Genomic DNA, 22,719 nt, shown 5'->3' on the forward strand with positions numbered 1-22,719 from the left:
GAAAGGATAGATGAGAACAGGGTAAAAACTTCAGTCAGAAACGTCAATTAGTCAGCAATAAAAATCATGGCAGCAATATGAGCAGAAAGTCTGGATGGATAGAACTTGGCAACTAATTGGACATGGAGAGAGAGATGAGAACAGGAAGAGTCAAGGATAGTTCTAGATTTCAAGCCAGGCTAACTGGTAGTTAAAGACTAAAGTTTCGGGGAAAGATTGCTTGAGTATTTATTTTTGTTGCTTATTAAGTTGATAATAAAACACATTTTTAAGCTGCAGAGAATTCAATATGAGGAATGAAAAAGGTAATTGGATTTAACAGTTAAAGAGGTCACTGGAGATTTTACAGAGAGCATTTTTTATTGAAGCGATAGGACAGGAGCCTCATCGCAAGGGGTTGAGGAATGAGTAGGTGGTAAAGTACCATTGCTCTAAAAGTTTAATAGTGAAGAGATAAAAAGAATGATACCTTAAGTAAATAGCAGGTTAGGAGAAAGGACTTATTGAAGAAGATGAGAGTTAGGTATGATTGTAGGTAGAGGGAAAGGAGCCAAAGGAACAGTAGAGGGAGAGGCTAAAGCAAGAAAGAGGGGATGGTTATTAGAGAGAATGGATCCAGGCCCAGTTAAGTCTGAACAAGAAGGAAATAAAAATAAGAAATTTAAAAAAAAACACCCTACGTTCTGTCTTAGAATTAATACCGTTCATTGATTCTAATGTAGAAGAGCAGTAAGGGCTAGGCAATGGGAGTCAAGTGACTTCTCCAGGGTCACACAGTCAAGAAGTATCTGAGACTAGATTTGAACCCAGGAGCTCCCATCTCTGAGCCTGGCTCAAAAATAAGAAATTTAAAAGCAAGTTCTTATGGCATTTGTGCTGGGCATCACCTGTGTCATAGCTGACCTCCAAATGGGTCCTCTGAGGTTGCTTCTTCCTTACAGATTCCAAACCTTATTAGTGCATGGTGTAATTCTATTATGCCACGAAAATACTCTCTCAGAGAATTTGTCCCTCAATTTCTAGGATCTCTTAGTTCAGCTTTAACCTTATTTCCCCTCCCCCTTGACAGGGGATTCTTAATCCTAGGATCCACAAACTTAAAAGATTTTTAAAAATTTAATCCTGATATTTTAATTTCAACATAACCCACTTTCTTGTAATCCTCTGAATTTTATTTTATGCATTTAAAAATGTTATTCTGAGAAAGAATTTATGGGTTTACCAAACTGCCAAGGAGGTCCATAACAGACAGGCACAGATACACACACACATGCATGCACACACATTAAAAACTCCTGCATAACAATGAAAAATAACCACTTCCTTTTTCTGTCCTTTAGACACCTGATAATAGTTCCACCAGCCATCCAGCTCGGCTCTCCCTTACCCGTACCCTCACCCCAGTATTCTGTTGCCCAAATGAAAAAAGGAAAATGACTAAAATGACTTCCCAGGAGGTCCTACTAGGGTAGCCCTCCTCTCAGGCCCTCCATGAACAGAAAACTGCCCCTTTTAGTTCCTAAAAGCCATTCTCATTTTAAGGAGAAAAGAGCACCGCTCTCTTAGGCATTTCAGTGGTCCAAAGAGGTCATGCCCACAGGACTAGGAGAGTTGAAAATCCTGGCTATTGGTGTAGTTATCACAAATTCTGGGCCTTATGGGAACATTCTGAGCTAATGAGCTTTTCTTCATGACCTGATGTGAAACCCCAACTTTCCTCCCATTTTGAAAGGAAAGGAGACTGGGGTATCGCAGCCTCCAGAACCAAACAGATCCCTCTTCCAGGCCTGCATCCACTCAGTCCCAGTCAACACGAATTCTTTAAAAGAGCAGATAATGCTGGACAAACAACCAAGTTTCCTACACTCCATCCCCAGGCTCTTTTACTCTGGACTCTTCATGACACTGATGGCACACCATGCCCACTCTTCCCCCTCCCCAAATAAATCACTTTAATTGTTTCTAGGTATTGTTAAACTGATGGATGAAAATGAATATTCTCCCCTCCTTCAGAATGCCAAATGACCAGTCAGCAAGCTTCTGATTTTAGGGGGTCCATTGAGACTCTGCCGACTTAAAGAGTTGGTGATATGATGCATAAAGTACCTTCATGAAAAAGTAGTATCACCTGCTATTGCCTGATTTTCAGGTTATAGTCATACTCAATTGCCAGCTAACAACATTGCTGCTGGGCTCAGTTTACAGCTTTAAGAAATAAAATGGGGAGGGGAGAATATAGACTAAAATGAGGAAACTGGCTCATTTCCTTCTTTTAGGGCTGTGTCTTGTTAAGCAGTCCACCAAATGACTGTAAAGAGAAAGAACTGGCACTGCAAAGAAAGCTATTTAAAATACCTAGTGTGGTACTCCAGTATGCAGCATGGCAAAAGCCCACTAGTGAGTGGGCAGGATGTGTGAGGGGCTAAGTTTCCTGGAGGCTCTGTTGTCTCTTAAATATACAAACTGTGCTCACTGTAGTCAAATAGCCAAATGAGAGCAACCAGTTAGGAAACTCTTGTTTCCTTCAGTTAGTTCACTGAACTTGGTTTATGAGAGAGAGAGAGAGAGAGAGAGAGAGAGAGAGAGAGAGAGAGAGAGAGAGAGAGAGAGAGAGAGAGAGAGATGAATGGATGGATGGAAAGGTGGATTAATAGAGAGATAGATTGTAGATTGATAGATGGATGATAGAGAGATATGTAGAAAAAGAGAAGGATAGATGATGGATAGATGGATGGATGGATGGAAAGATGGATGAATAGATAGACTGATAGAAAGATAGATGATAGAGAGATAGAAAGATAGATAAATGGATGGATGGATGGATAAGAGAGATAGATAGAACTATATTTTAATGTAATTAATATCATTTATATATTTATGCAGTTTATTTTATGCATTTGTTCTAAGGGGTCCATAGGCTTCATCCAACTGCCAAAGGTGTCCATTACTCAAAAAAGGTTAAGGACCTCTGGGTTAGATGGACAATAGAGGATCCCCTACCCACAGAGCACGAGGAGTTCCTTTTAGCTACTAAACTCATTAATTGTGAATTGGAAGGAATTATATCATCCAGGTAGTTCAACAATACTACAAAGGGAAAAAACCATAACATTTCTATTTGAATAGGCCTTTGAGACCACCTACTTAACTCTTCTTGTTTTACAAATGAAGAAACTGAGGTCTGGAACAGTTAAGCAACTTGCCTAAACTCATACAAATTTATGTAAAGGGCTAGGTAGGATTAGAATCTGGATTGTCTGATGCTGAACTTTTGTGGTTTTTAAATTTCATTTAAATGCAAAATACCTCTTCCTTCTTGCTATTATTTCATTTAGGATTCTGACTTCCTAGCATGCCAAAGCCTTTTCCAATCTTCTAATGAGTAATCTAACAAGCTCTGGGTTCCATTTTTAATGTAGCCATTTTATAAAAACAGAAAATGGAACTGCTAAAAGAAAGGAGAGAATAGGGTGAGAACACGGATTACAAAATATCAGAAAAGAAACATTAAAAATTGTATTGACATGTAATCTGGAAAAAAATCTATAACAACAACAACAAAAAAGAGAATAGCAGAGAAGCCTTGCCTTGATGAGGAGGAAAGCTACTTAGCCTGTCATTTTAAAATGCAGCTCTGTTTATTTTCAGAGCTCCCTGTACCTGACCTCTGTTTGACAGTAGAATGAAATTATAGAGGCAAACCAAGTTCAGGTCCCCAGATTCCCCCAACCCTAAGTATGAATTTGAAGATTCATCTATTCAAACAACAAGAAGTTGCATCAGAAAATTCTGGCTAAGAAAAATAAAACTTGCCTCCTTTTCAAAGGAAGAAGAGGAGATAATGAACTCGGAGAAAATATAATGAAACATCTCTTTCTTCTCATGTCAGAGAGGAGGGGGCATTATAGGACAGAATGTTGAATTCTGTCCTTTCAGAAGCAGTCAAGGTGTTTTTACTCTCTTGCTTTTCCTTACTACTAGAAAGGATTCAATCTGGAAGCAGGTATTTCCAAAAATGGCTGCTACCAAAACAAAAGGCATTAATACAATTTTTTTAATTAAAAGGGGACAGATAAAACCTTTTGTTTGGCTTTGAGAAGCCCTTTGAAACCTGGCAACTTTCTACCTTTCCTGTTTTCTTACAATCTATTCCATTACTACCCACTCTCTATGACCATCATTCCTCATACTTAGAATATTCCTCATGCTCTTCCTTGCACAAGATACTCAATCTCCAGACTCCAGGCATTTTTACCATCTATTCCCGCATATCTAGAACTCTCTCCTTCCTCATTTCCATTCCCTAGCCATTTCTCTGTTTTCTTTGAAGTTCCAGCTAAAATCTGAACTTCTATAAAAAGACTCTCCCAGCCCTTAAAATCTTAGTGCCTTACCTCTGAGATTATCCACAGTTTATCCTGTATACATCTTATTTGTATATTGTTGTTGCATGTTAGCTCCCCCTTAAGACTGTAAACTCCTTGAAGACAGGAACTGGCTTTGTTGTTCTTTATATCCCCAATGGTTAACACAGTTTCTGGCACATAGTGGATGTTTAATAAATGCTTGTGTACTTGACTTAACATTTGTTGACTTGAACTACACATGCTTATGCTGATCAAATGCTTAGGCTAATTGTGCAACTCTGATTTGTTTTTCTTGAATAAAAAGAGACTAAATTATTTTGTTAAGTAGCATCTAAAAACAAGTTCATAAGAATCCCCTATCTCTGGATGTTCTCTCCCCTCAAATTTTCCTAGAACACTTTCTCTAGATCTCTCCATTGCCCCAACTTGGCCCATCCTCCCATGACCTACTTATCTGTATGTTATTTCCCTCTAGGAAAGTAAAAGCTTTTTGAAGGCAAGGACTCTGTTATCCTTTATCTTCAAATTGAATAAAACTCAGTCATCTAGGTTTTTCTCTATCCTGTTCTAGATTTCAGAGCCAATTAGATTTGGAATTCTCAGTCATTACAACAATCTGCCATATAACCCAATAAAAAGAGCAGACCTTCACAATTACAAAGAAATAATTTCTTTCCAGAAAAAACACCAAGATGTTATGAGCTTCTTTAGTAAACTTACACATATTTCCACTTATTATTGGGTCTATTCATCACTTGTGACTTTGGCCCTTTCACTAGAGCAAGTCTTTGTTTGCAACAGATAAGACTATTCTACTTTCCAAACCCCTCATGTGGGAAAACCAGATGGGGGCTTTTATTCCCATTTTCCAGATGAGAAGACTCAAGCCCAGAGAAAGAATGAGTGTAATTGCAATAGGTCCCTCACTAATTTATAGTCCCCATTTTGACCCAAAGGCTATTTTGGTAAATGGAGAATGTGTGAGCAATTGCAAAATTCCATGTGCAAATTGGATGATTAACCAACTAACCACTCAATTAGCAGGTGCAACTTAGTAATTGAGCAGGCAATTTTGTCTTGCATATGCAGTTAATTATAGGAGCCAAAGTTGTATCACTGGCAAATCTGGAGGCCCAGTTGAGACCCCTGCACAATCCTGCCTTCACAGACCTTGCCAGAAGCTCAAGTCACCTCTGAAGACTGGCTACACAGATTATGCGTCCTGACTTTCAATTCTCTGTCACAATTTGGACCACATTTACACTCTAGGACACAAATGAATTAAGAAGAATTTTTAAAACTTCCTTTGAAATCTGTACTTGCATGTTCAATGTCCCCATGAGCAGGGCTGAAATGATTTGATTTTGTGATGTCTAGACAGGGGGATTGATGACAGCTAGAGCTAAAGGACATTACAGTTGCTTTGGAAAGGCTGGTGTGACTTATGTTTTCAAGAAGTAAGGAATCCAAAATTTTACTTTTGTTATAAAATTCTATTGAAAGTAGGACTGTAGATAGAGAGCTAGAAGGACTTCAGAGGGCATCTAGTCCAAAAATCTCTCGTCTTAGATATTAAAATGAGAGGTTCAGGTAGTTAAATGCCCTACTTAAGATGGCATGGTAGGTATCACAAATGTAATTTAAACCCAGGTACTAGAGCTAGCTAGGTGGCACAATGGATAGAGTCCTGGGCCTAGAATCAGGAAGACTTCTCCCTGTGAGTTCAAATCTGGCCTCAGATACTTACTAGCTATGTAACCTTAGGCAAGTCATTTTACCCTGTTTACCTCAGTTTCCACATCTGTAAAACAAGCTAAAGAAGAAAATGGCAAAGGACTCCAGCATCCTTGCCAAGAAAACCGCAAATGGAGTCATGAAGAATCATGCAAAGCTGAAAAGCAACTCACAAACAAGGGGTAGATAAAACCTTTTGTTTGGCTTTGAGAAGCCCTTTGAAACCTGACAACTTTCTCCTAGGTCTTCCAACTACAGAATCAAACCTCTTTCCATTTGATTTGTAGGAGACGTCTACAAAGAACATAGCTAGGGAACTGATATTAATCTCGCTATCTAGTTAGTTTTGGGAAAAGAGTTGAAAAACAGGCTAAGAGATGTCAAATGACTTGTCATCACTATCAAGAAGACCACAAGGCCTGTCTGAGTCTTAAAAAAGGTAATATATTTCATTTTATTAATTTAAAAACATTTTTCTGAGAAGGGGGCCATAGATTTCACTGAACTGCCAGAGGAGTCCATGGCATACACAAAAAGCTTAAGAATATTTGTTCTAGGCTCTTTAGGTATATAAATAATTTTTCCCCCTATTTTTACCCAACCAGGCTCAGCCTGGGAATTTTCTTGATTTTTGTCTCCATATCTGGGTTACCAAAGGCTTGTAAAAACTGCAGCCTCAAGATTCCCAGTGTATTGGACAACCTTTATTTATTTAACAGGCAGAGGCCCTAGGTCAGGTGAGGTATCACTTGAGCTGAAAATAGACAACACCATCTGTTTTAGGCCACTGAAGGCAGGTGGAGAGAGTGTGGCTGCTGGAACTCAGTTTTCTTTCCAGGACTTAAATAGACCTTGTAGGTGTTAAAACATAAGTGTTTTGACAAGACAACTCAGCAAACTTCACATGGAAATCACAGAGGTGGCAAGACTGCATAGGAGTCAAAATGTTAGTTTAGATTTACTTGGAAACTACCTCCCACCAAAAAAAAAATACTAATGGGCAACTGATAATTGGACCAGCAATAGTCTTGGACCTGGAGACCATGTTTGGAAACCCATGCTAGGTGCCTTATAAACCCCAGGATTCATTTTACCCAAACACACCCCATTTCTTCTAAGCCAGAAGATGATACTTAAGAAAACAAAACAGGAGCCTCTCTCTCTCTCTTGTTTAAAAACAAAAACAAAAACAAAAAAGCGTTTTCCCCCCAAGACCAACTTTGCTAAGAACCAGTCTTGGAATTTCCATTTGGTGAGAGCAACTGACCTGTCTGATGGGTGGCTGATTAAGAGAAAGAGGACAGAGACAGGAAGATGGTCCATCTGCCCTCCCCCATAGCTCAATTTAATTGGAGTTCCAAAGAAGCTGAGACAGCAGTACTGTTCCTCTGACTGCATCTCACACCTGAACATCAATTCCCTTTCATTTCTTAGGTAACAAAATAAGGGAGGAAGAGAGGTCATGGATTGCTTATGCTGGGAGCCCTCCCACTAATGTTTAAGACAATCCAAGTTGAGCAGCCAGGCATGAAGTATGGGCATGCCAGTTTTGCAGTGCTGGGTAAGAAAGGTTCTTAAACCAGGATTCATCAGCCTGCTAACACCATATGGTCTGCCCCCTCCCTGCTGACTGCTTCCCACTAGATCTTGAAAGTGGACAGGCCCTCTTTCTTAACATTTTACCCAGCCAGCATAAAGAGGATTCTGAGCTCCATGGAGCAGTAGCTAGTTCTTCCTTAGTGCTATGAAGATACCATAGAATAATAGACTAAGAATTGGAGGGACCTCTGAGGCCATCTAGTCTAAACTCCTCATTTTCCACGTAAGAAATAGAAACTAATAGAGATTTTCCTTTCTTTATATCACACTATTTGCCCTTATTCCATTATTAATGGAGTTTGTGGACTTTATCTACTGATCTAGCACTTAGCACAGTGCCTAATACACAGTAGGTACTTTTAAAAATGCTTGTTGTTGTTATGTCCACCTCTCTCTTAAGTAGCTTATTCTTTGGAACATAAGCAATAGTTCAGACTTAGCTTACTTATAAAATAGTCTTACTTCTGATATCATTCCTAACAGAACATGGGTTTTTTCCAAGCCAAAAGCAAATTTATCCTTAGCCATGTATATCAACATATTTTTGTTCTATGTAAATATGTTTGGAAATGGTTCACTTGACACTTTTCAGTAGAGAGGAAAACATGTGTGAAAGTTATACAACTTTGTAAGGCTTAGGAACCCTGATTGACACAATGAAACCAACCACAATTCCAGAGGTCTTATCATGAAATATTTTGCTCATCTCTAAATAAAGGTGACAGACTCAATGCAGATTGAAACATTTTTTTCCTTTTATTTTCTCCTCTTTTTCTTTAATTTTCTTTCTCAATAGTGCTAATGAGAGAATTTGTTTTGCTTGGGTATACATATTTCTAACACATTTCGTTTTTCTTACTTTCTCAATGTGGGGAAGAGGCAGGGACAGAGACAATTTGGAATTGAAAATAAAGTGGAATTGAATGCTCTAGATGCCCTGAATTTTTAATTTTTTTTAAAAGAATGTTGCATTTAGGCAAAAAGAAATATGCAAGTTATATATAGGTTCTTTTTTAATGGCCTGAGCTGCCAAAACTGAGTTTCTGACAGATACCAAAAGTAATATCTGTGCTGGTAAGGCTGGAAACCAGGTCACAAATGTTTAATACTTTGTTTTAGAAAGTCTTCAGCATCTTTAAAGAGTTGCACTAATCCCAATAGTGACAGATGTACTGCCTTACTTGGGGTAGATTAAAATTCTCCCTCTGATTTGCTTTTTGGGTCCATCTGATTAAAATAACATTGCATTTTCTTCCTGTGCTAACTTAAATATGAACAAGGAAGATGCAAATGAAACAGTAAGTGAAGGCACTATACTTTCCTCTCCTGAACAAAAAAAAAAAAGAGGGAGAGAAAGGGGGCAGCAGTGTGAGGTAGGTACCCAGGTTATCTATAAAGCTGCTGGAGATAAAAATAAAGACCTTTTCAAACTAGATTTTCCACTTGAAAGTGTTTATTAATCTATTCTCTCTGAAGCAAAAAGTTCAATGGAAGCCTGAGATCAAAGGCATTTTAATTTAGGTGAAAATGCTTTTCCCAACATTTTTATTGTGCGATTTAAAAAAATGATGTTTGAGAAATTCACTTTTTGTTAAAGAAAGGATATGTTTCCAGATGCTAGAGAAGCCATACTTTCCCAAATCTACCCTTTCAGCTCCCAAGATCAGCTCCAATCCTATAAAAATTTCTTTATCAAATAAAATATTACTGTGTTCTGATCTAGGTAGCAAAGTAATGCATTGGTTAGAGCTTTGGGTTTAAAGTTTAGTCTCAGACACTTATTAAGTGTGTGACTCTGGGGGCAGCTGGTGTCTCAGTGGATTGAGAGTCAAGCTTAGAGATGGGAGGTCCTAGGTTCAAATCTGGCCTCAGATATTTCTTAGCTGTGTGACCCTGGGCAAGTCACTTAACCCCCATTGCCTAGCCCTTACCACGTCTTGGAGCCAATACACAGTATTGACTCCAAGATGGAAGGTAAGGGTTTAATTAAAAAAAGTGTGTGACTCTGGCCAAGTCACTTTACCTCTATTTGTCTCAGTTCCCTCAACTATAAAATGGAGATAATATCAGCACCATCCTCTCAGCTTAGTACACCCCCTGGCATGAAGTTGGTGCTCAATAAACGTTCATCCTCCTCTTCTCCACTCTCCTTATCCCTTCCTCTCACCTACTTTGACTAGATCATAGATTTACAGCTGAAAAAGTACCACAGAGATCATCCAGTCCTGGAAACCAAAACATTCCATGATTTGCTGAAACTCCCACAAGCAAGTAGGAAGGAGGAATGTCAGGAATTGAACCCAGGTCCTATCCAGATCCATCATTCTTTCCACCTTGGGGAAAAGGAACTGTTTCATTTCTGAATTTGTATCCTCAGTGGCCAGCACAGTGCCTTCCTCATAATTGGTGGCTAATGAATGTTGGATTCAATGGAATATTTGTGATAGTGGTAGTGGTAGAGAGATTGAGCTCTTCAACTATGGCAAACCCATATTCAATGAAACTAAACAAATAGCCATTGAGGACCTGTGTATAGTAGGTTCTGTGAAGACTACCAAGACAGATAATACACCATCTAGCTCAATGCTTACACTAAGAGGATGGAAAAATGAAGTACCTGAAAAACCTCTAAAGTCAACAAAAGGCAAAAGTAACATAAGGCATATAGCCTTCTAAGTAAGGAGGGGTAGAATCTGGAAAGGCTTAATAGAGGAGATGGCATTTGATCTGAATCTTAAAGGATAGGAAGGATTTTAACCTGCCTGAATGGGAGCAGGAAGACTGCAGAGAGAAAAGCATTCTAACAATTGAAAAGAATCCAATGTGTATTTCTAAAGTGTCAACTATGCCAAAGTAATGTTGGGCACTGAGGAGAAAAAGCAAAATGAAAAATGACCCCTTCCCTCAAGCAACTTACATTCTACCAGATCATGGACCAAGAAATAGGAAATTCTGGTGTGTTGGGAGGCAATAACAATCAGTCAACAAGCATTTATTAAGTGCTGACTATGTCCTGGACACTATGCTAAATGCTGGGGAGAGAATGAAAGGCAAAAATCAGGAAATGCTCTCAAGGTCCTCACAATCTATATAACTGGTAAGGGAACAGTGGAGGAGCTGACTGCAAAAGTAGCTGGGGACAAAAGCATGAAAAGCCTTAAATGTCAGGAGTTTGTACTTCATTCCAATAAAGGGCCTAATCCTCTGGAGGGGTAGGTGCCAGATGGACACACCTCAGTCACTATACTTCCAAGGCAAATGGGTTCATTCTGGAGGTTCTAGAGAGAAAGAGAAGTTTGATAAACCGGCTTAGACATTAACCAGGGTCCATGGCCAGATATTTGAGCAGGAATCCTAAAGCTAATCTCTCACCTTAGTGGTTCTCTAGAATCTGAGCCCTTTCCAGCAGCATTACTATCTATACAAACTCCATCTTTGGAGCCAGCTGATTTCCTTATGCCTGTGGGAAGAGAGGTGAAGATTTCCAAGAGAAATGGAGTTCAGCCACCCAGCAGTGACTTATTTCAGTCTTTCTGGGAAACAAGGCATTTTAAAGACTGAGGTAACTCCTTATGAGGCTATTTCCCACACACCATCTTCCTGTAAATGTATATTACAGAATTTCCCTTAAATTTACATAAAAAACCCTAACCTTTTGTCTTGGAATCAATAATATATATTGGATCCAAGGCAGAAGAGTGGTAAGGGATAGGCAAAGTGGATTAAGTGACTTTCCCAGAGTCACTCAGCTAGGAAGTATCTGAGGGCAAATTTGAACCCAGGACCTCCCATCTCTGGGCCTGGCTCTCAATCCACTGAGATACCCAGCTGCCCCCTTAAATTCACACTTTAAGAAACCAAAATTCTGATTCACTCATGAGGAATGTGTGGGTCCTCCCTCAGATAACAATCTCCTGCAACAACTTGCAGCAAGGAGGCATCTGATACCTGAGGGAGGGGAAGGGAAAAGAAAAAGCAGGGGAAAAGGGAAGGACCCCAAAAAAGGAGAGAAAGGACCATCAAGGTCAGGAAGTTGCACTATACTCTCTCAAACTAAGAACTTTAAATGATCCGCCCATATCTCTATCCTGTTTAAAGGCCGCTTTTCTTACAATCATCCTGTGAAATAGGTCCTTTCATTTTACAAACAAGGAAACTGAGGCTCACAACTTCTCCAGAGTCACATAGCTAGTCAATGGCAGAAGCGAGATCAGAGCCAAGTTTTCTTGACTTCAGATGTAGATTCTGAACCATACCGGGAATCCTCTTTAATGAATCTTCCCCTTCTTCCCCACTACCCATTCTAGGCTCTTTTTTCTAACACGCCCCTTCCCCATCCTAAGACCCATCTGTGGGAGGGAGAGGAAAAAACCGAAACGGGTTCAGGAAGTTCCGGGACAGTCCTTGGAGACTGTCTATCAGGGGACAGCAGCCCGGCAAAGAGAGGGTTAGTATTCCAAGAAGCAGGATAAAATGGCCGTCCCGCAGAGTCTCAGCAGATCCGATCCGGTGACAGTCAAGAATAACGCCGGGACCGCCTAGCTCCTGGGCCCATGCTCCAATCCATTAGGAGCCTCCGGGCTGAGCAAGTAGAGCCCCATTCCCACGGGAGGCCGAGGAAGGGCACATGGCGGCGATGGAAAGGGTAATGTGGGTCAGTGAACTCCAGTCCCCATCTCCATACAAAGAATGTCTGAGGAACCTCAGGTCCCGCCCACAGACCCAAGTCCCAGGTCTCCTAGTCTAAGTGCCCTCTTCTTTTCCTCTGCCCGCGCCTCTCTAATCTCTGCGCCGTGAGCCGACAGTGAGTAACAGGAGAGCAGTTTATTCCACTCAGAATTCATCTTGCCCTTTCCAAGTGCTCCTCTCTCCCGGACTTGTGACCCTAAGTCTAATTATCTGATCCCCTCACCTAAAGTAGTGTGGCTAGCTCACAAATTTCTGTCCTCTAACTGCCCTTTCAGGAGCTGACTGCTCCGGCCAATCCTGGTGTAAGTCTTCCCAAAAGCCTCAGAGCTGAACCATGGAGTTGTCATTCCCGCCCCCCTCTCCCCACCCCCACCTGCACTTCCTGCTCTAAGAGCGGGGCCCTAAGTGACCAGCTGTTTGACTCGCTGGGATAATGACTTCCTTCGGCTTGGAGCTTGAAGTCACCTGGTCCTGCCTGTCCCCTACCCCACCCCTCCAGCTCCAGCCTCCGTGATTAGCCATGTAAATCAGCATTTCACAAACTCATTAAGGGAAGCTATAAAGCCCAGCCATGAATATATTAAGTAAGATGGGAGAGTGAGGGAGGAAGGGAAAAGAAGAGAGCGGGTGGGGACTCTAGGCTCTGGAGAAGGATCGAAAAGCTCTCGTTGTCGGGACTTTAAAGCCCTGGTCAATGTCAACTTGACTAGAATTTGTGACTCCCAGCAAACACACAGAGGCTCCAAGGTGACTCCCAGCTCCTGACTTCAGCAGCATGAGACTTTTTTTTTTTTTTAATAATCTCAGCAGTGGAAGGAACCTGAGGAATCCCTTTGTAACATCCAGGCAAGTAGCTATCCAGCTTCTGCTTGAAAATGTTCCAATGACCAGAGCTCCCTACCTTTCAAGGCAGCCCAGTTCTACTTTAGCTTGATTCTAAATATTAGAAAGGGGGTTTTCCCCCTCATGTGCAGTTGAAGCAACCTTTCAGCAACTCTCACCCCATTACTCTTAGTTGAATCCTCTGAGGCTAACCAGAATGAATACTGCTACTCTTACACACGACTACCTACCCTTTAAATATTTTAAGACAATGGCTTATGTGGCTTCATTTCTAAATACTCACTGGGTTTTTTAATTAATATTATTTTATTAAATTGATTGTCTTATGGCATGGTTTGAGTTACATCACCTTCCTGGTCACCCCCATTGGACTAGTAAGTGCTTAACTGGGGTCGAAATTGTCTCATATACAATAAAATAAAGCACTGGGAAGAAGGGACTGAGCAAAGATCAGTGTTTGGATAAAATAACCTGACTTCACACAACTGGGCCACTTGTCTAGCTGTAAAGGAAGTGAGTATTTGGGATACTGATGTTGCATCTAAATTTATAATAAAACCTAAGAGCCAAGCTTAAGTGAGGGAAAACAGGTTTACCAGATGTCCACTGCCCAGATGGGAATGGAAATTCCCCATGGATCGGCTGGTGGAAATGCTTATGTTCTCTCTCTATTGCAGGTATGGTTTTTGATGACTGGACAAATCCTTCAGCCTAGCTCCCTTCCCTGAAGGTATTTCCTGCAGGTCATTCAGAGGTAGTCAGATGGTAGCTAAAAGCAGCTGCTCTAGTCTGAGGTTCCAATGCCTAGTTGATCAGAAATTATGCATATGTGACAATTCTAGTGTTTCTGGAATCCAGGACCCTAACACTTTGAGTAGGTTCATCAGGAAACAGGTTCCCTTGCCTTCATGTAACAGGAAGTTTCACATAACACCAGCCACCAAGTCCCCCCAGATGTACCTATAACCCAACTCAAAAAAAGGCCAAGAAGACCTCCGAAGGAAACAATAGAGATGTTAAGACAGAAAAAAATATATTTTCTTCCTCAAGACAGGAGCTCTTCTATCCCAAGGCTACAATTTCCCTTACTCAAAAGCTTAGCAAAGAGAATCTGGGCATAGCAGGAGAATCAACAAGCATTTAAGGGAGACATGTCCTTATGAGTCTGCTCAAACTTTGTGTAGTTCCTTTGTGGCCCCTTTCTTCCAGAAAGGTGGCTGTAGTAGAAACTGCCATTAGTCAGGATCTAAACAGGTCAAAATCTGAATGTTCTTCCCTCCTCAGAATTCAGGAGAATCTCAAGGAAGGCTATACAAATCAAAAAATAAATAGGAGCACCAGCAGTCAGATAAGAATTGAAGTGATTGCACAAAAATTATGGAACTTAGAATCATCAGGAATCTGAAATAAGAATGGGGAAGCTGGAGAGGACACTGAGCCTAGAGTCAAAAAGGCCTGAGTTCAAGTGTCTGGTTTCAGACACTTACTAAGGACAAGTCACTTAAGCTCTCTTTTCCTCAGTTTCTTCATCTGTAAAAGGGGGATACCTCCCAGGGTTGTTGTAAGGATCAAATGATTTAATAATTGTAAAGCAGTTAGCATAGTGCCTGTCACATAGTAGGCACTCTACTAATAAGAAACCTTATCCCATTCTACTTTTTAATTGACTGCACTCTTTCTCTTCCTTCTTGTCTTGCACTGTCTCATTTACTTGTCTTTACTCATGCTCCCAGCTATGCTGGAAATAGAATTCTCCCAATCATCTCCATATGAAGTCTTCCCCTGTAAGAGCCAGCTCAGGAGCCACCTCCTCTGTGAAACCTTCCTAGATAGCTAGCCAGCCAGCCTAAAGATAAACTTTACCATCCCCTTTTTACATTTCTCATAGCACTTTCCTAGAACTCTCCATTGTATTTATCACACACCACTTATATTGAACTTATTCATGTTTGTGCCATATTTCCTCCAAGAGACTGTAAGCTCCTTGAAGTCAGGAACTGTATTATTTTTCAGGTATGTAGCCCCAGCATTGAGCCTAGGGCCTTACACTTAATAAATGTTTGTTGAATTGTTGTTGTTGAAAGAAATATCTGTTTGATGCCATCTTCTCTTTCTTTTCAAACAAAGTATTCTTAGTCACAATCCCTGCTGCCCAGGGAACAATAAACACAACATAACTGGACAAAGGAGACTCCGTCCTGCCTGCCTTCCTTTCCATAACAGTGGAATAGACAAATCATCTGAAGCTGAGATCCCTGTATTCCTGCTCTTTTGTTTGCCATTAATTAAAGTGGCCATATGGAAGAAGCTGATAATGGCAGCTGAGGAGCCAATGAGGGAGGGAATGGGGACTGTGAGGAGCCCGTGACTGAAGTGGCTTCTGCGGGCAGCTCAGAGTAAAGGGGATCCTGGCAGAGTTCAGCCAACAATAGATGGGAGAGCAAACATAGCCCCAGCCTGTGTGTCTGTGTCCTCTGGCACTGTGGACTGCCACAAGTTCTGTCTGAGGACCTCAGAAATGGCTGGCTGTCCTATACAAGACAGAGGCAAGAGGAAAGTAAGAGGCAGCCAGAACACTTCTGCCTGCAGACCCCAAAGAAGGTTGTAGTCACAACAAAAAAGGATTTGCTTCATTTTATAAAAAGGAAAAGTCAAAAGGGCATTTCCTGGTGACTCTCCTGGCTGAGCGCTTCATTCGGCTTGGCTAAGAACAGACAGCCCAAGCATTTCCCAAGGTTTGTTTTCAGTACATTGCGATTGGCTCCTTTGTTTACTCAGACCACTCACAATGACAGAGAGTAGCTGAGGTTTCTCTCTCTCTCTCTCTCTCTCTCTCTCTCTCTCTCTCTCTCTCTCTCTCTCTCTCTCTCTCTCTCTCTCCTCTCCTCTCCTCCCTCCCTCCCTCTCTCCCTCCCTCCCTTCTAGGGTACAATTATTCACATCTTTCTTCTAAAAGAAAAATCGTGATGATGATAAAAGTGGTAGTGATGATACAAATTATCACTACGATAATACTATGGTCAAGCAGACCACCCTGGAACCTGAACCCACATTCATCTAACATTTCAACTTAACTCAGTAGGCATTTTTTTTGTTTTCAAAATTGAATTCCCAACTTTACTTTCCTTGTTAAAGCCCACCGGGTAATTAGTAATAGTGCTATACAGAAGGAAATCCTAAATGTGATAACGAAAAAGCTAGAATATCCTTCCTGCCATCAACACGGGCAGGTTTGCAATGACAAACAGCTCCTCCTCAGGGGGGGAAAGATGCACTTTCTTGTCCTTTTCCTTATTCATAAAGAGGAAAGCAAATTCAACCCAAAGAGGCATTACCTCTAAGTCTCTTCTCCCAGAGAACAGTAAACTAAAGGAAGTCATATAGCTCAAAACTCAACTTTGAGAAAACCCTCGTTTTTAGTTTTTAAAAGAGAAAAACTAGTTGTCTTTTCCCATCTATTCACAACAGTTCCTATAAATAGCCCCATTCCTGATAGATTGGCTGAAAGGAAAACCTGAGCAGGGTTCCGTTAGGTGTTCTGTGCACCCCCAGCACCCCACCATAGATTTCTTAAAGCCCTCTTTTAGGATTTTAGAAATAGGCAACCAAGAGATCAAAAGCTTACTGCGATCACCACTGTTCAGTACCTTGGACTGGAAGTTATCATATGAGATATTCCAGGGAGACAAACTGTGAATCTTGTTTTTCCCTTGCTTCAGAGAGATCTTCTGTTCAAAGGAGTAGGGTTTCCTCCAGATAGAGAGCCACCAAATCCTGTGACCACAGACATAATATCTGCTGTTCTTCCAGAAATATTCAGAAAGTTTCTTGGCTGGATACAAGGCTTCCCCCCCCCTGTTAAATGTATTTTCTGTCAGATGCATAACATATCCACTAGAATCTCAAAGGGGGGGGGAGGAGAAGGGAGAGAGGAGGAAAAAAATCCACACAGACCCAGGAAGAAGAAGCAAATCCCTCAGTTCTCCAATGCAATTAAAAGATTCAACCCCTAGACCTGCTCTCCCTGCAAAGAAAGCCTTCATCTGACAAATTAACTGTGTTCTCGGAAGCCCTTTTCCTGATCAGTCTAAGGTGAAAGCTCCAGCCTTAGATATCTGCCTTTGTCAGCGAAAGAACATAATATTGACTTACCTTTCCCCACAGCTATTGTCTTTCCCCTTTCAAAATGACATCACGGAAAGCAATCATGAAATTTACATGGGGGGCTGGGTGGATGGAGGTGGGGGGAGGAGTTGGAGGGCAGCCACTTCGCTTACACCAGTCACATGCGAGCAAGATTGTTTGTTGGTTTCAATTAAATATCTGCTCCCCCTCAGTGTGTGAACTCCTAAGCCTGCTAAAGGGGATGTCTCATTTACTTAATGACCGCTCTCATTAAAGGGAACGGCACAGGGCTGGCGGAGGCGGCCTTTGTAAATACACTACCCATGAACCCTTGGGGTTGCAATATATCTGTTTACTCTCCGAGGTGAAATAAATTTACAGTATAGCATCAAAAAGATGGATCTGCTGACTTGGGGAGCGAGGGGAGTATCGAGGCCTCATAAGACCCTCAGCCCCTGTCTTCTGAGAACAAGTTAACAGAAGGTGGCTGCATTTACCCATGCAGAGTCATAATTAATATGCAGAATGATCAGAGGTTCTTTTATGCAAAATACACAAAAGGGCAGAGTGTGTTACAACTGCCATCCTCATCCCCCTCTGTCTTCTCTCCCAGTGGTACAGTCCAATAATTCCTAATAGCAGCAACCCGGGAATGACAGATGCCCTAGGTTAGCGTAGCTGCAGCGAAAGTACTTTACAATATTTATTGGTGGTTAGGAATATGACCTATCATCATAAAGAACAGACTGCAAAATTTATTGCCCAGATGAAGCTGGTAGCATTGCATATTAGCTCATCTACATAGTCAAGTGCCAGTGACTTAAAAGGTCTATGTTTTTCTAAAAGTGCAAAAAAGTACCAAAAAAAAAAAAAAGATCCTCAAAGTAAAAGACTAGAGAAGAGACTGTTTCCTCTCATTACATTTTCACTTTGATAAATCTGTTCTTTGTTAAAGTGCCTATAGGCTCCATCTAAGAAGCAAAGGTGCTTTCTCCTAGGAAAAGAATATTCTGTCCCTTAAAAAAGTCTGTTTCCAGCCAGAGATATATACCTCTCTCTCTAGTTTGTTTGTTTGTTTGTTTTTTGGTATCTGCCTTCACCCTGATCTTTTTTAATTCCCTTGAAATATCCTATTCAATAAAAACCAAGGGAAAAGTCCATAAAACATACAATAAAAGTTCTTATCCACTCTATAATCATTTTAACATCATGTTTCTTATCTGTAAGTCTGTGCTTTCTTCATATTCCTAGGATTCTGAGGTTAAAAAAACAGTAGGGAGTTATCTAGTCCAGTTATCCAACCTCCGTCAAAGTTTAGAGGAGGTAGGTGACTTGATCAAAGTCATGCAGGTGGCAAAGAGACTAAGTTCTCAAAGCCAAGTCCTTAGACTCTTTCCATTACACTAAACTCATGTCTCTCCATATGCCACTCACTGTTCCCTGAATAAGCTATTGGTAAAATACTCTTTCTACTCCATGTTGCCTCACAGTTAACTATATGAAAGTTGGCAATGAGAAAGTAACCGTGATATTGATTGCAATCCAAATTGTCCCTTTGAAAAATGGGACTCTTTATCTCTGCTGGAAGAAAAAAAATTCTCTGTTGTCATAATTGGGATTTTTAGGATAACATGCTGGCATGAAAAGGGACTAAATTTCAAATACCTGTAAAAGTATTATTAATCACAGGGTAATATATCTAAGGAAAAGCCAAAGGAAAAGTTCAGAGTGGAGGCTGAAACTCCTGTTTAAAGGATCTTTCTTTGTAAAATTATGTGGAAATAAAATGCTCTTGACTCAGTTGGCACTGAGGAACTCAAAACATCATAAACATGAAGGAAGACAAATTGCAGTATTGATGTTCTTCTAAGGTTATATGTTTGAAATGAACATCTTTCATTCATTAAACACAGTGTATCCCACTGTATTACATGTTATCCCCACCTGCTTCAACCTAAGCGTTAGTGAAAGAATCAATTTGGCCAACAATTTCTAAGCTTATATTTTCATAGCAATCCAAATATTCACAAATGTGACTTTGTTGCAAAATAATGCATGAAATGTAGGCAAGGCTTGATCTCAGATTGGTCAGGGAAGACATAAATGCAAAGCTGCAATGACTGGGCTTACAATAAAATATTAATTAGCCACATAAGAATATTCTGAAACTCCTGCAATGTCTATTTTAATGACTGTCTACCTTTTTTGGGGGGCTCTTTTGTGAGCTCATATCCATTAGCATAAAAGGACATATTCAGCTGAGAGCACTCCTGAAAAGCCATTTTCTATCTCCTCTGGACATGCTGTGAGTGCAGGGATATTTTACATCCTAAACCTTTGGCATTCAGAAATTCTATTAAACTCTTATCGCCAGTCAGCAGGCCCAGTGCTACCCAGCATTTCCATTGTTCTGCATTGAAGATAGAATCAAAGGGAGGGTCCGTGCTGAATCAGCCTTATTCTCTTAACAATACCCTCATGTTACATGAATGCTATTTAATTCATATATGTAATAGTCAAACTTAAGGAACAACACCAAACCAGATGGAGTGGAAAACTGGGTGCATATGTGTGTGTTGAGGGGTGGGTTTATATACAATGTAACTTATGGTATAATTATTTTTCCATGTACCAGAAATAATATTCATGTAATTTTAAGTCCTCCAGGAATGTTTTTCCTTCTATTCATAATGATGGGCACCTCAAGTTGTGTGTGTCTACTGGAGATAGAACTATGTTGTTTTACCTTCTTTACTTTGCTTTAAAATGTTTTAAGAGGCAGTTCAAAATTTATTCTAAATGTCCAAATCGAATTCAAACAAATATGGAACTTGAAAAAGGAACTTAGAGTTCTTGCTAAGATGTTGTAAATGTCACTTAAAAAATTGCCCAACACCTTTGAAAGCCTGAGCTCAACCTCTCTGGCTGAAACCATTTGCCAAGGTAAGAAATGAGGCAATACAATACAAGTGAACCCATTAAAAGGCGGCACGAAGATGAACTTGGCCAGTGCCAATTTAGAAAGTTGGAAACCATTCCTATGTGGATTGACCACATAGGAGAAAAACCAACTGAAGCAGTCTGAAAGCTGAGCCGCAGTCTGGCTAGTCAGCACTGCGGACAGCTCCCTCCAGAGCAGGCTGTCTATGACCCTTTGTTCTGTCTACAGAAGTTTGGAAGTTCGGATAAACACTGTGAGACCAAGAGCTGTTAACCAAAGTCTTTCAGCCATGAAATACGAGCTGCCTTTATAGTGCGAGATGGGCCGATTCAGAATCCAAGGCTTTAAAAAAAAAAGCCCCCAAACATAGCATTTCCAAGTAGCAACAACACATCCTAATACAAAAATGACTAAAGGAATGTATGTCGTGAAGAAAGGGACTGCCATTCTTTAGTTTTTAAACTTGTAAATCATGTTTCAGGTTATAAAGTAATTCTATGACACAGGAGGAAATTTGTCATCATTTAAAGATTTAATATGAAAAAGGAAACTAGAGAAAGACTTGTCTGACTTTTTCATTTTATGATTTAAATAGATCTAGAAGCAACCACTTTACAAAGTGGTGTTACAGTGTGAACACTAGTTAAAGAGGGAAGATTTGCAAAAACCCAAACTTGAGGCTATAATCATGCTTTTTAAATAAGTGCTTTGTGTGAGCTGGGGGTGGGGGTAGGGGTGGGGGTTGTCCCACCACACACTCCAGGACGCAAACTTGTCGAATGAAAACCTGCATAATGACCACTGGGCTGGGAAGATCATTTTAAATAAAGTTTAATTACTTGTGCAAATCTACACACAGGGATTCCAAGTGTCAGTTCATTTGCTTTATAAAAACTCTTTCAAGTAATTTCAGTCTAAACTTTATGCATCTGTAATTGGCACCAACTTCTCCGGTGACCAGCTGGGGGTGAAGATTTTTCTTGTTCCTTTTTGAAAGCTTCCCTGCAGATGGGCTGCCTGCCTTAAAGCTGCAGACTACAATTAGGGCTGTTGTGTGCCCAACAGAAATGGTCAGCATTAATATTGTATATGGAACAGCTGAGGGGCTGGGGAGGAGCTGCCTCAAGCAGGCCCCTGGCAGATGGAGCAAACAAAACAAAACAAAAAAAAACCCACTTTTACTAACCCTTTGGGCTAACATTGTATGAATGTCTCTCACTGAATCTCTCACAAGAAGCCACACCACACACACTAACCCTTTGGGCTAACACTGTATAATCATATCTTACTACAAACCCCACCACACACACACACACACACATACAACATGAAGACTCTGATCTTTCAAAGTAATGTAATAGGAACGTCTCTCACTGTGAACTATTCCACAGATACCCCTCCCTGCCCTGCCTCCAACCACACCATACCCTTTGGGCTAAAATTGTGTGATTGTCTCTCATCCAGCCACTTTGAGCCAAAACACACACACACACACACACACACACACACACACACACACACACACACACAAATCCCTCACTCCCCGAAGACGTACATACACAAAGATAGAGACATATACCTATAAAAATATACATTTGGAACCAAGAGGTTAACATCTCTAAGCATTCACAAATGGTGACACATTGTGTGACTCTCATTGTGAGTCACACCAAAACACACACAAAAACATATCCTCTGAATTGCTCCTTAATCTACCGCTTATTTAAATTGGACACCTCAGTCACATTTGCATTCTGCCAAGCCATGGACTATTTTAAGGAGAAATGAGTACATTAACACCACTATGATCTTTTCAGCAGCTTCACTGCACCAAATCAGAGGTTGGTGACAACAGCCCTGCTGTCTCCACTCTGATGGAATAAACTCACTGCATCACCTATGGCTATTGCAGTCATTGCCTTTAGCTTAATCCATGTCAGTATCTTGGCAATGGTTTTAAGCTGGTATAAGTGAATTAATAAGCCTTGCAAGGCCAAAAGCAGAAATTGGAGTTGTTCCCTAATTTTGTAGCCATATGAATGGATGATCCTAGCAGTAACTAACTGAACCTGAATCCTGAACCCACAGGCTGGCTGCTTCTGACTCCAGGTCTCAGTTTACAAGGTGTTGCTGGGGAGAGAGGGAGATGTGGAGAAGAGAGATGTGTGACTCAAAATTATTTACAAATACATAAAAATTAGTCTGGAAATCAAAGTTTAAATTAATTCATCATATTACATCTCATTTCAAAGCAGATATATTTTCCAACTGGGATTCGCCATACAAATTTCAGTTGTGAAGGAAATACAGGGGGAGTGTCTCCTTCCCTCCCTCCCAGGTTGGCCCGCACCTGGACCTATATCCTCTCTTCCAGAAAAAAGACATTACAGCAATTAAAAGGCAGCACGACTTGAATTCAGC

At 40.6% G+C, this 22,719-nt stretch overlaps 1 protein-coding gene across 14 annotated transcripts in view; it reads right to left on the reverse strand.

Moving 5' to 3' along the window:
- Window positions 1–22,719, reverse strand: part of MYT1 (myelin transcription factor 1) — a 206,572-nt gene that overhangs the window by 183,637 nt on the left and 216 nt on the right. For 6 of the 14 annotated variants that reach the window (XM_056812770.1, XM_007475476.3, XM_056812768.1 and 3 more), the window contains exon 1: window positions 16,880–17,360. The exons of 2 other annotated variants lie outside the window; for them this stretch is intronic. In XM_056812770.1, the coding sequence (XP_056668748.1) occupies window positions 16,880–17,116 (237 nt within the window). In that variant the 5' untranslated portion in view covers window positions 17,117–17,360. Of the gene's footprint in view, window positions 1–16,879; window positions 17,361–17,384; window positions 18,100–22,719 lie in introns of those variants that run through there. 6 more of the 14 variants (XM_056812772.1, XM_016427957.2, XM_056812774.1 and 3 more) reach the window with 4 other exon arrangements.

This window comes from Monodelphis domestica, chromosome 1 (genome assembly GCF_027887165.1).
Source record: "Monodelphis domestica isolate mMonDom1 chromosome 1, mMonDom1.pri, whole genome shotgun sequence".
NCBI lineage: Eukaryota > Metazoa > Chordata > Mammalia > Didelphimorphia > Didelphidae > Monodelphis > Monodelphis domestica.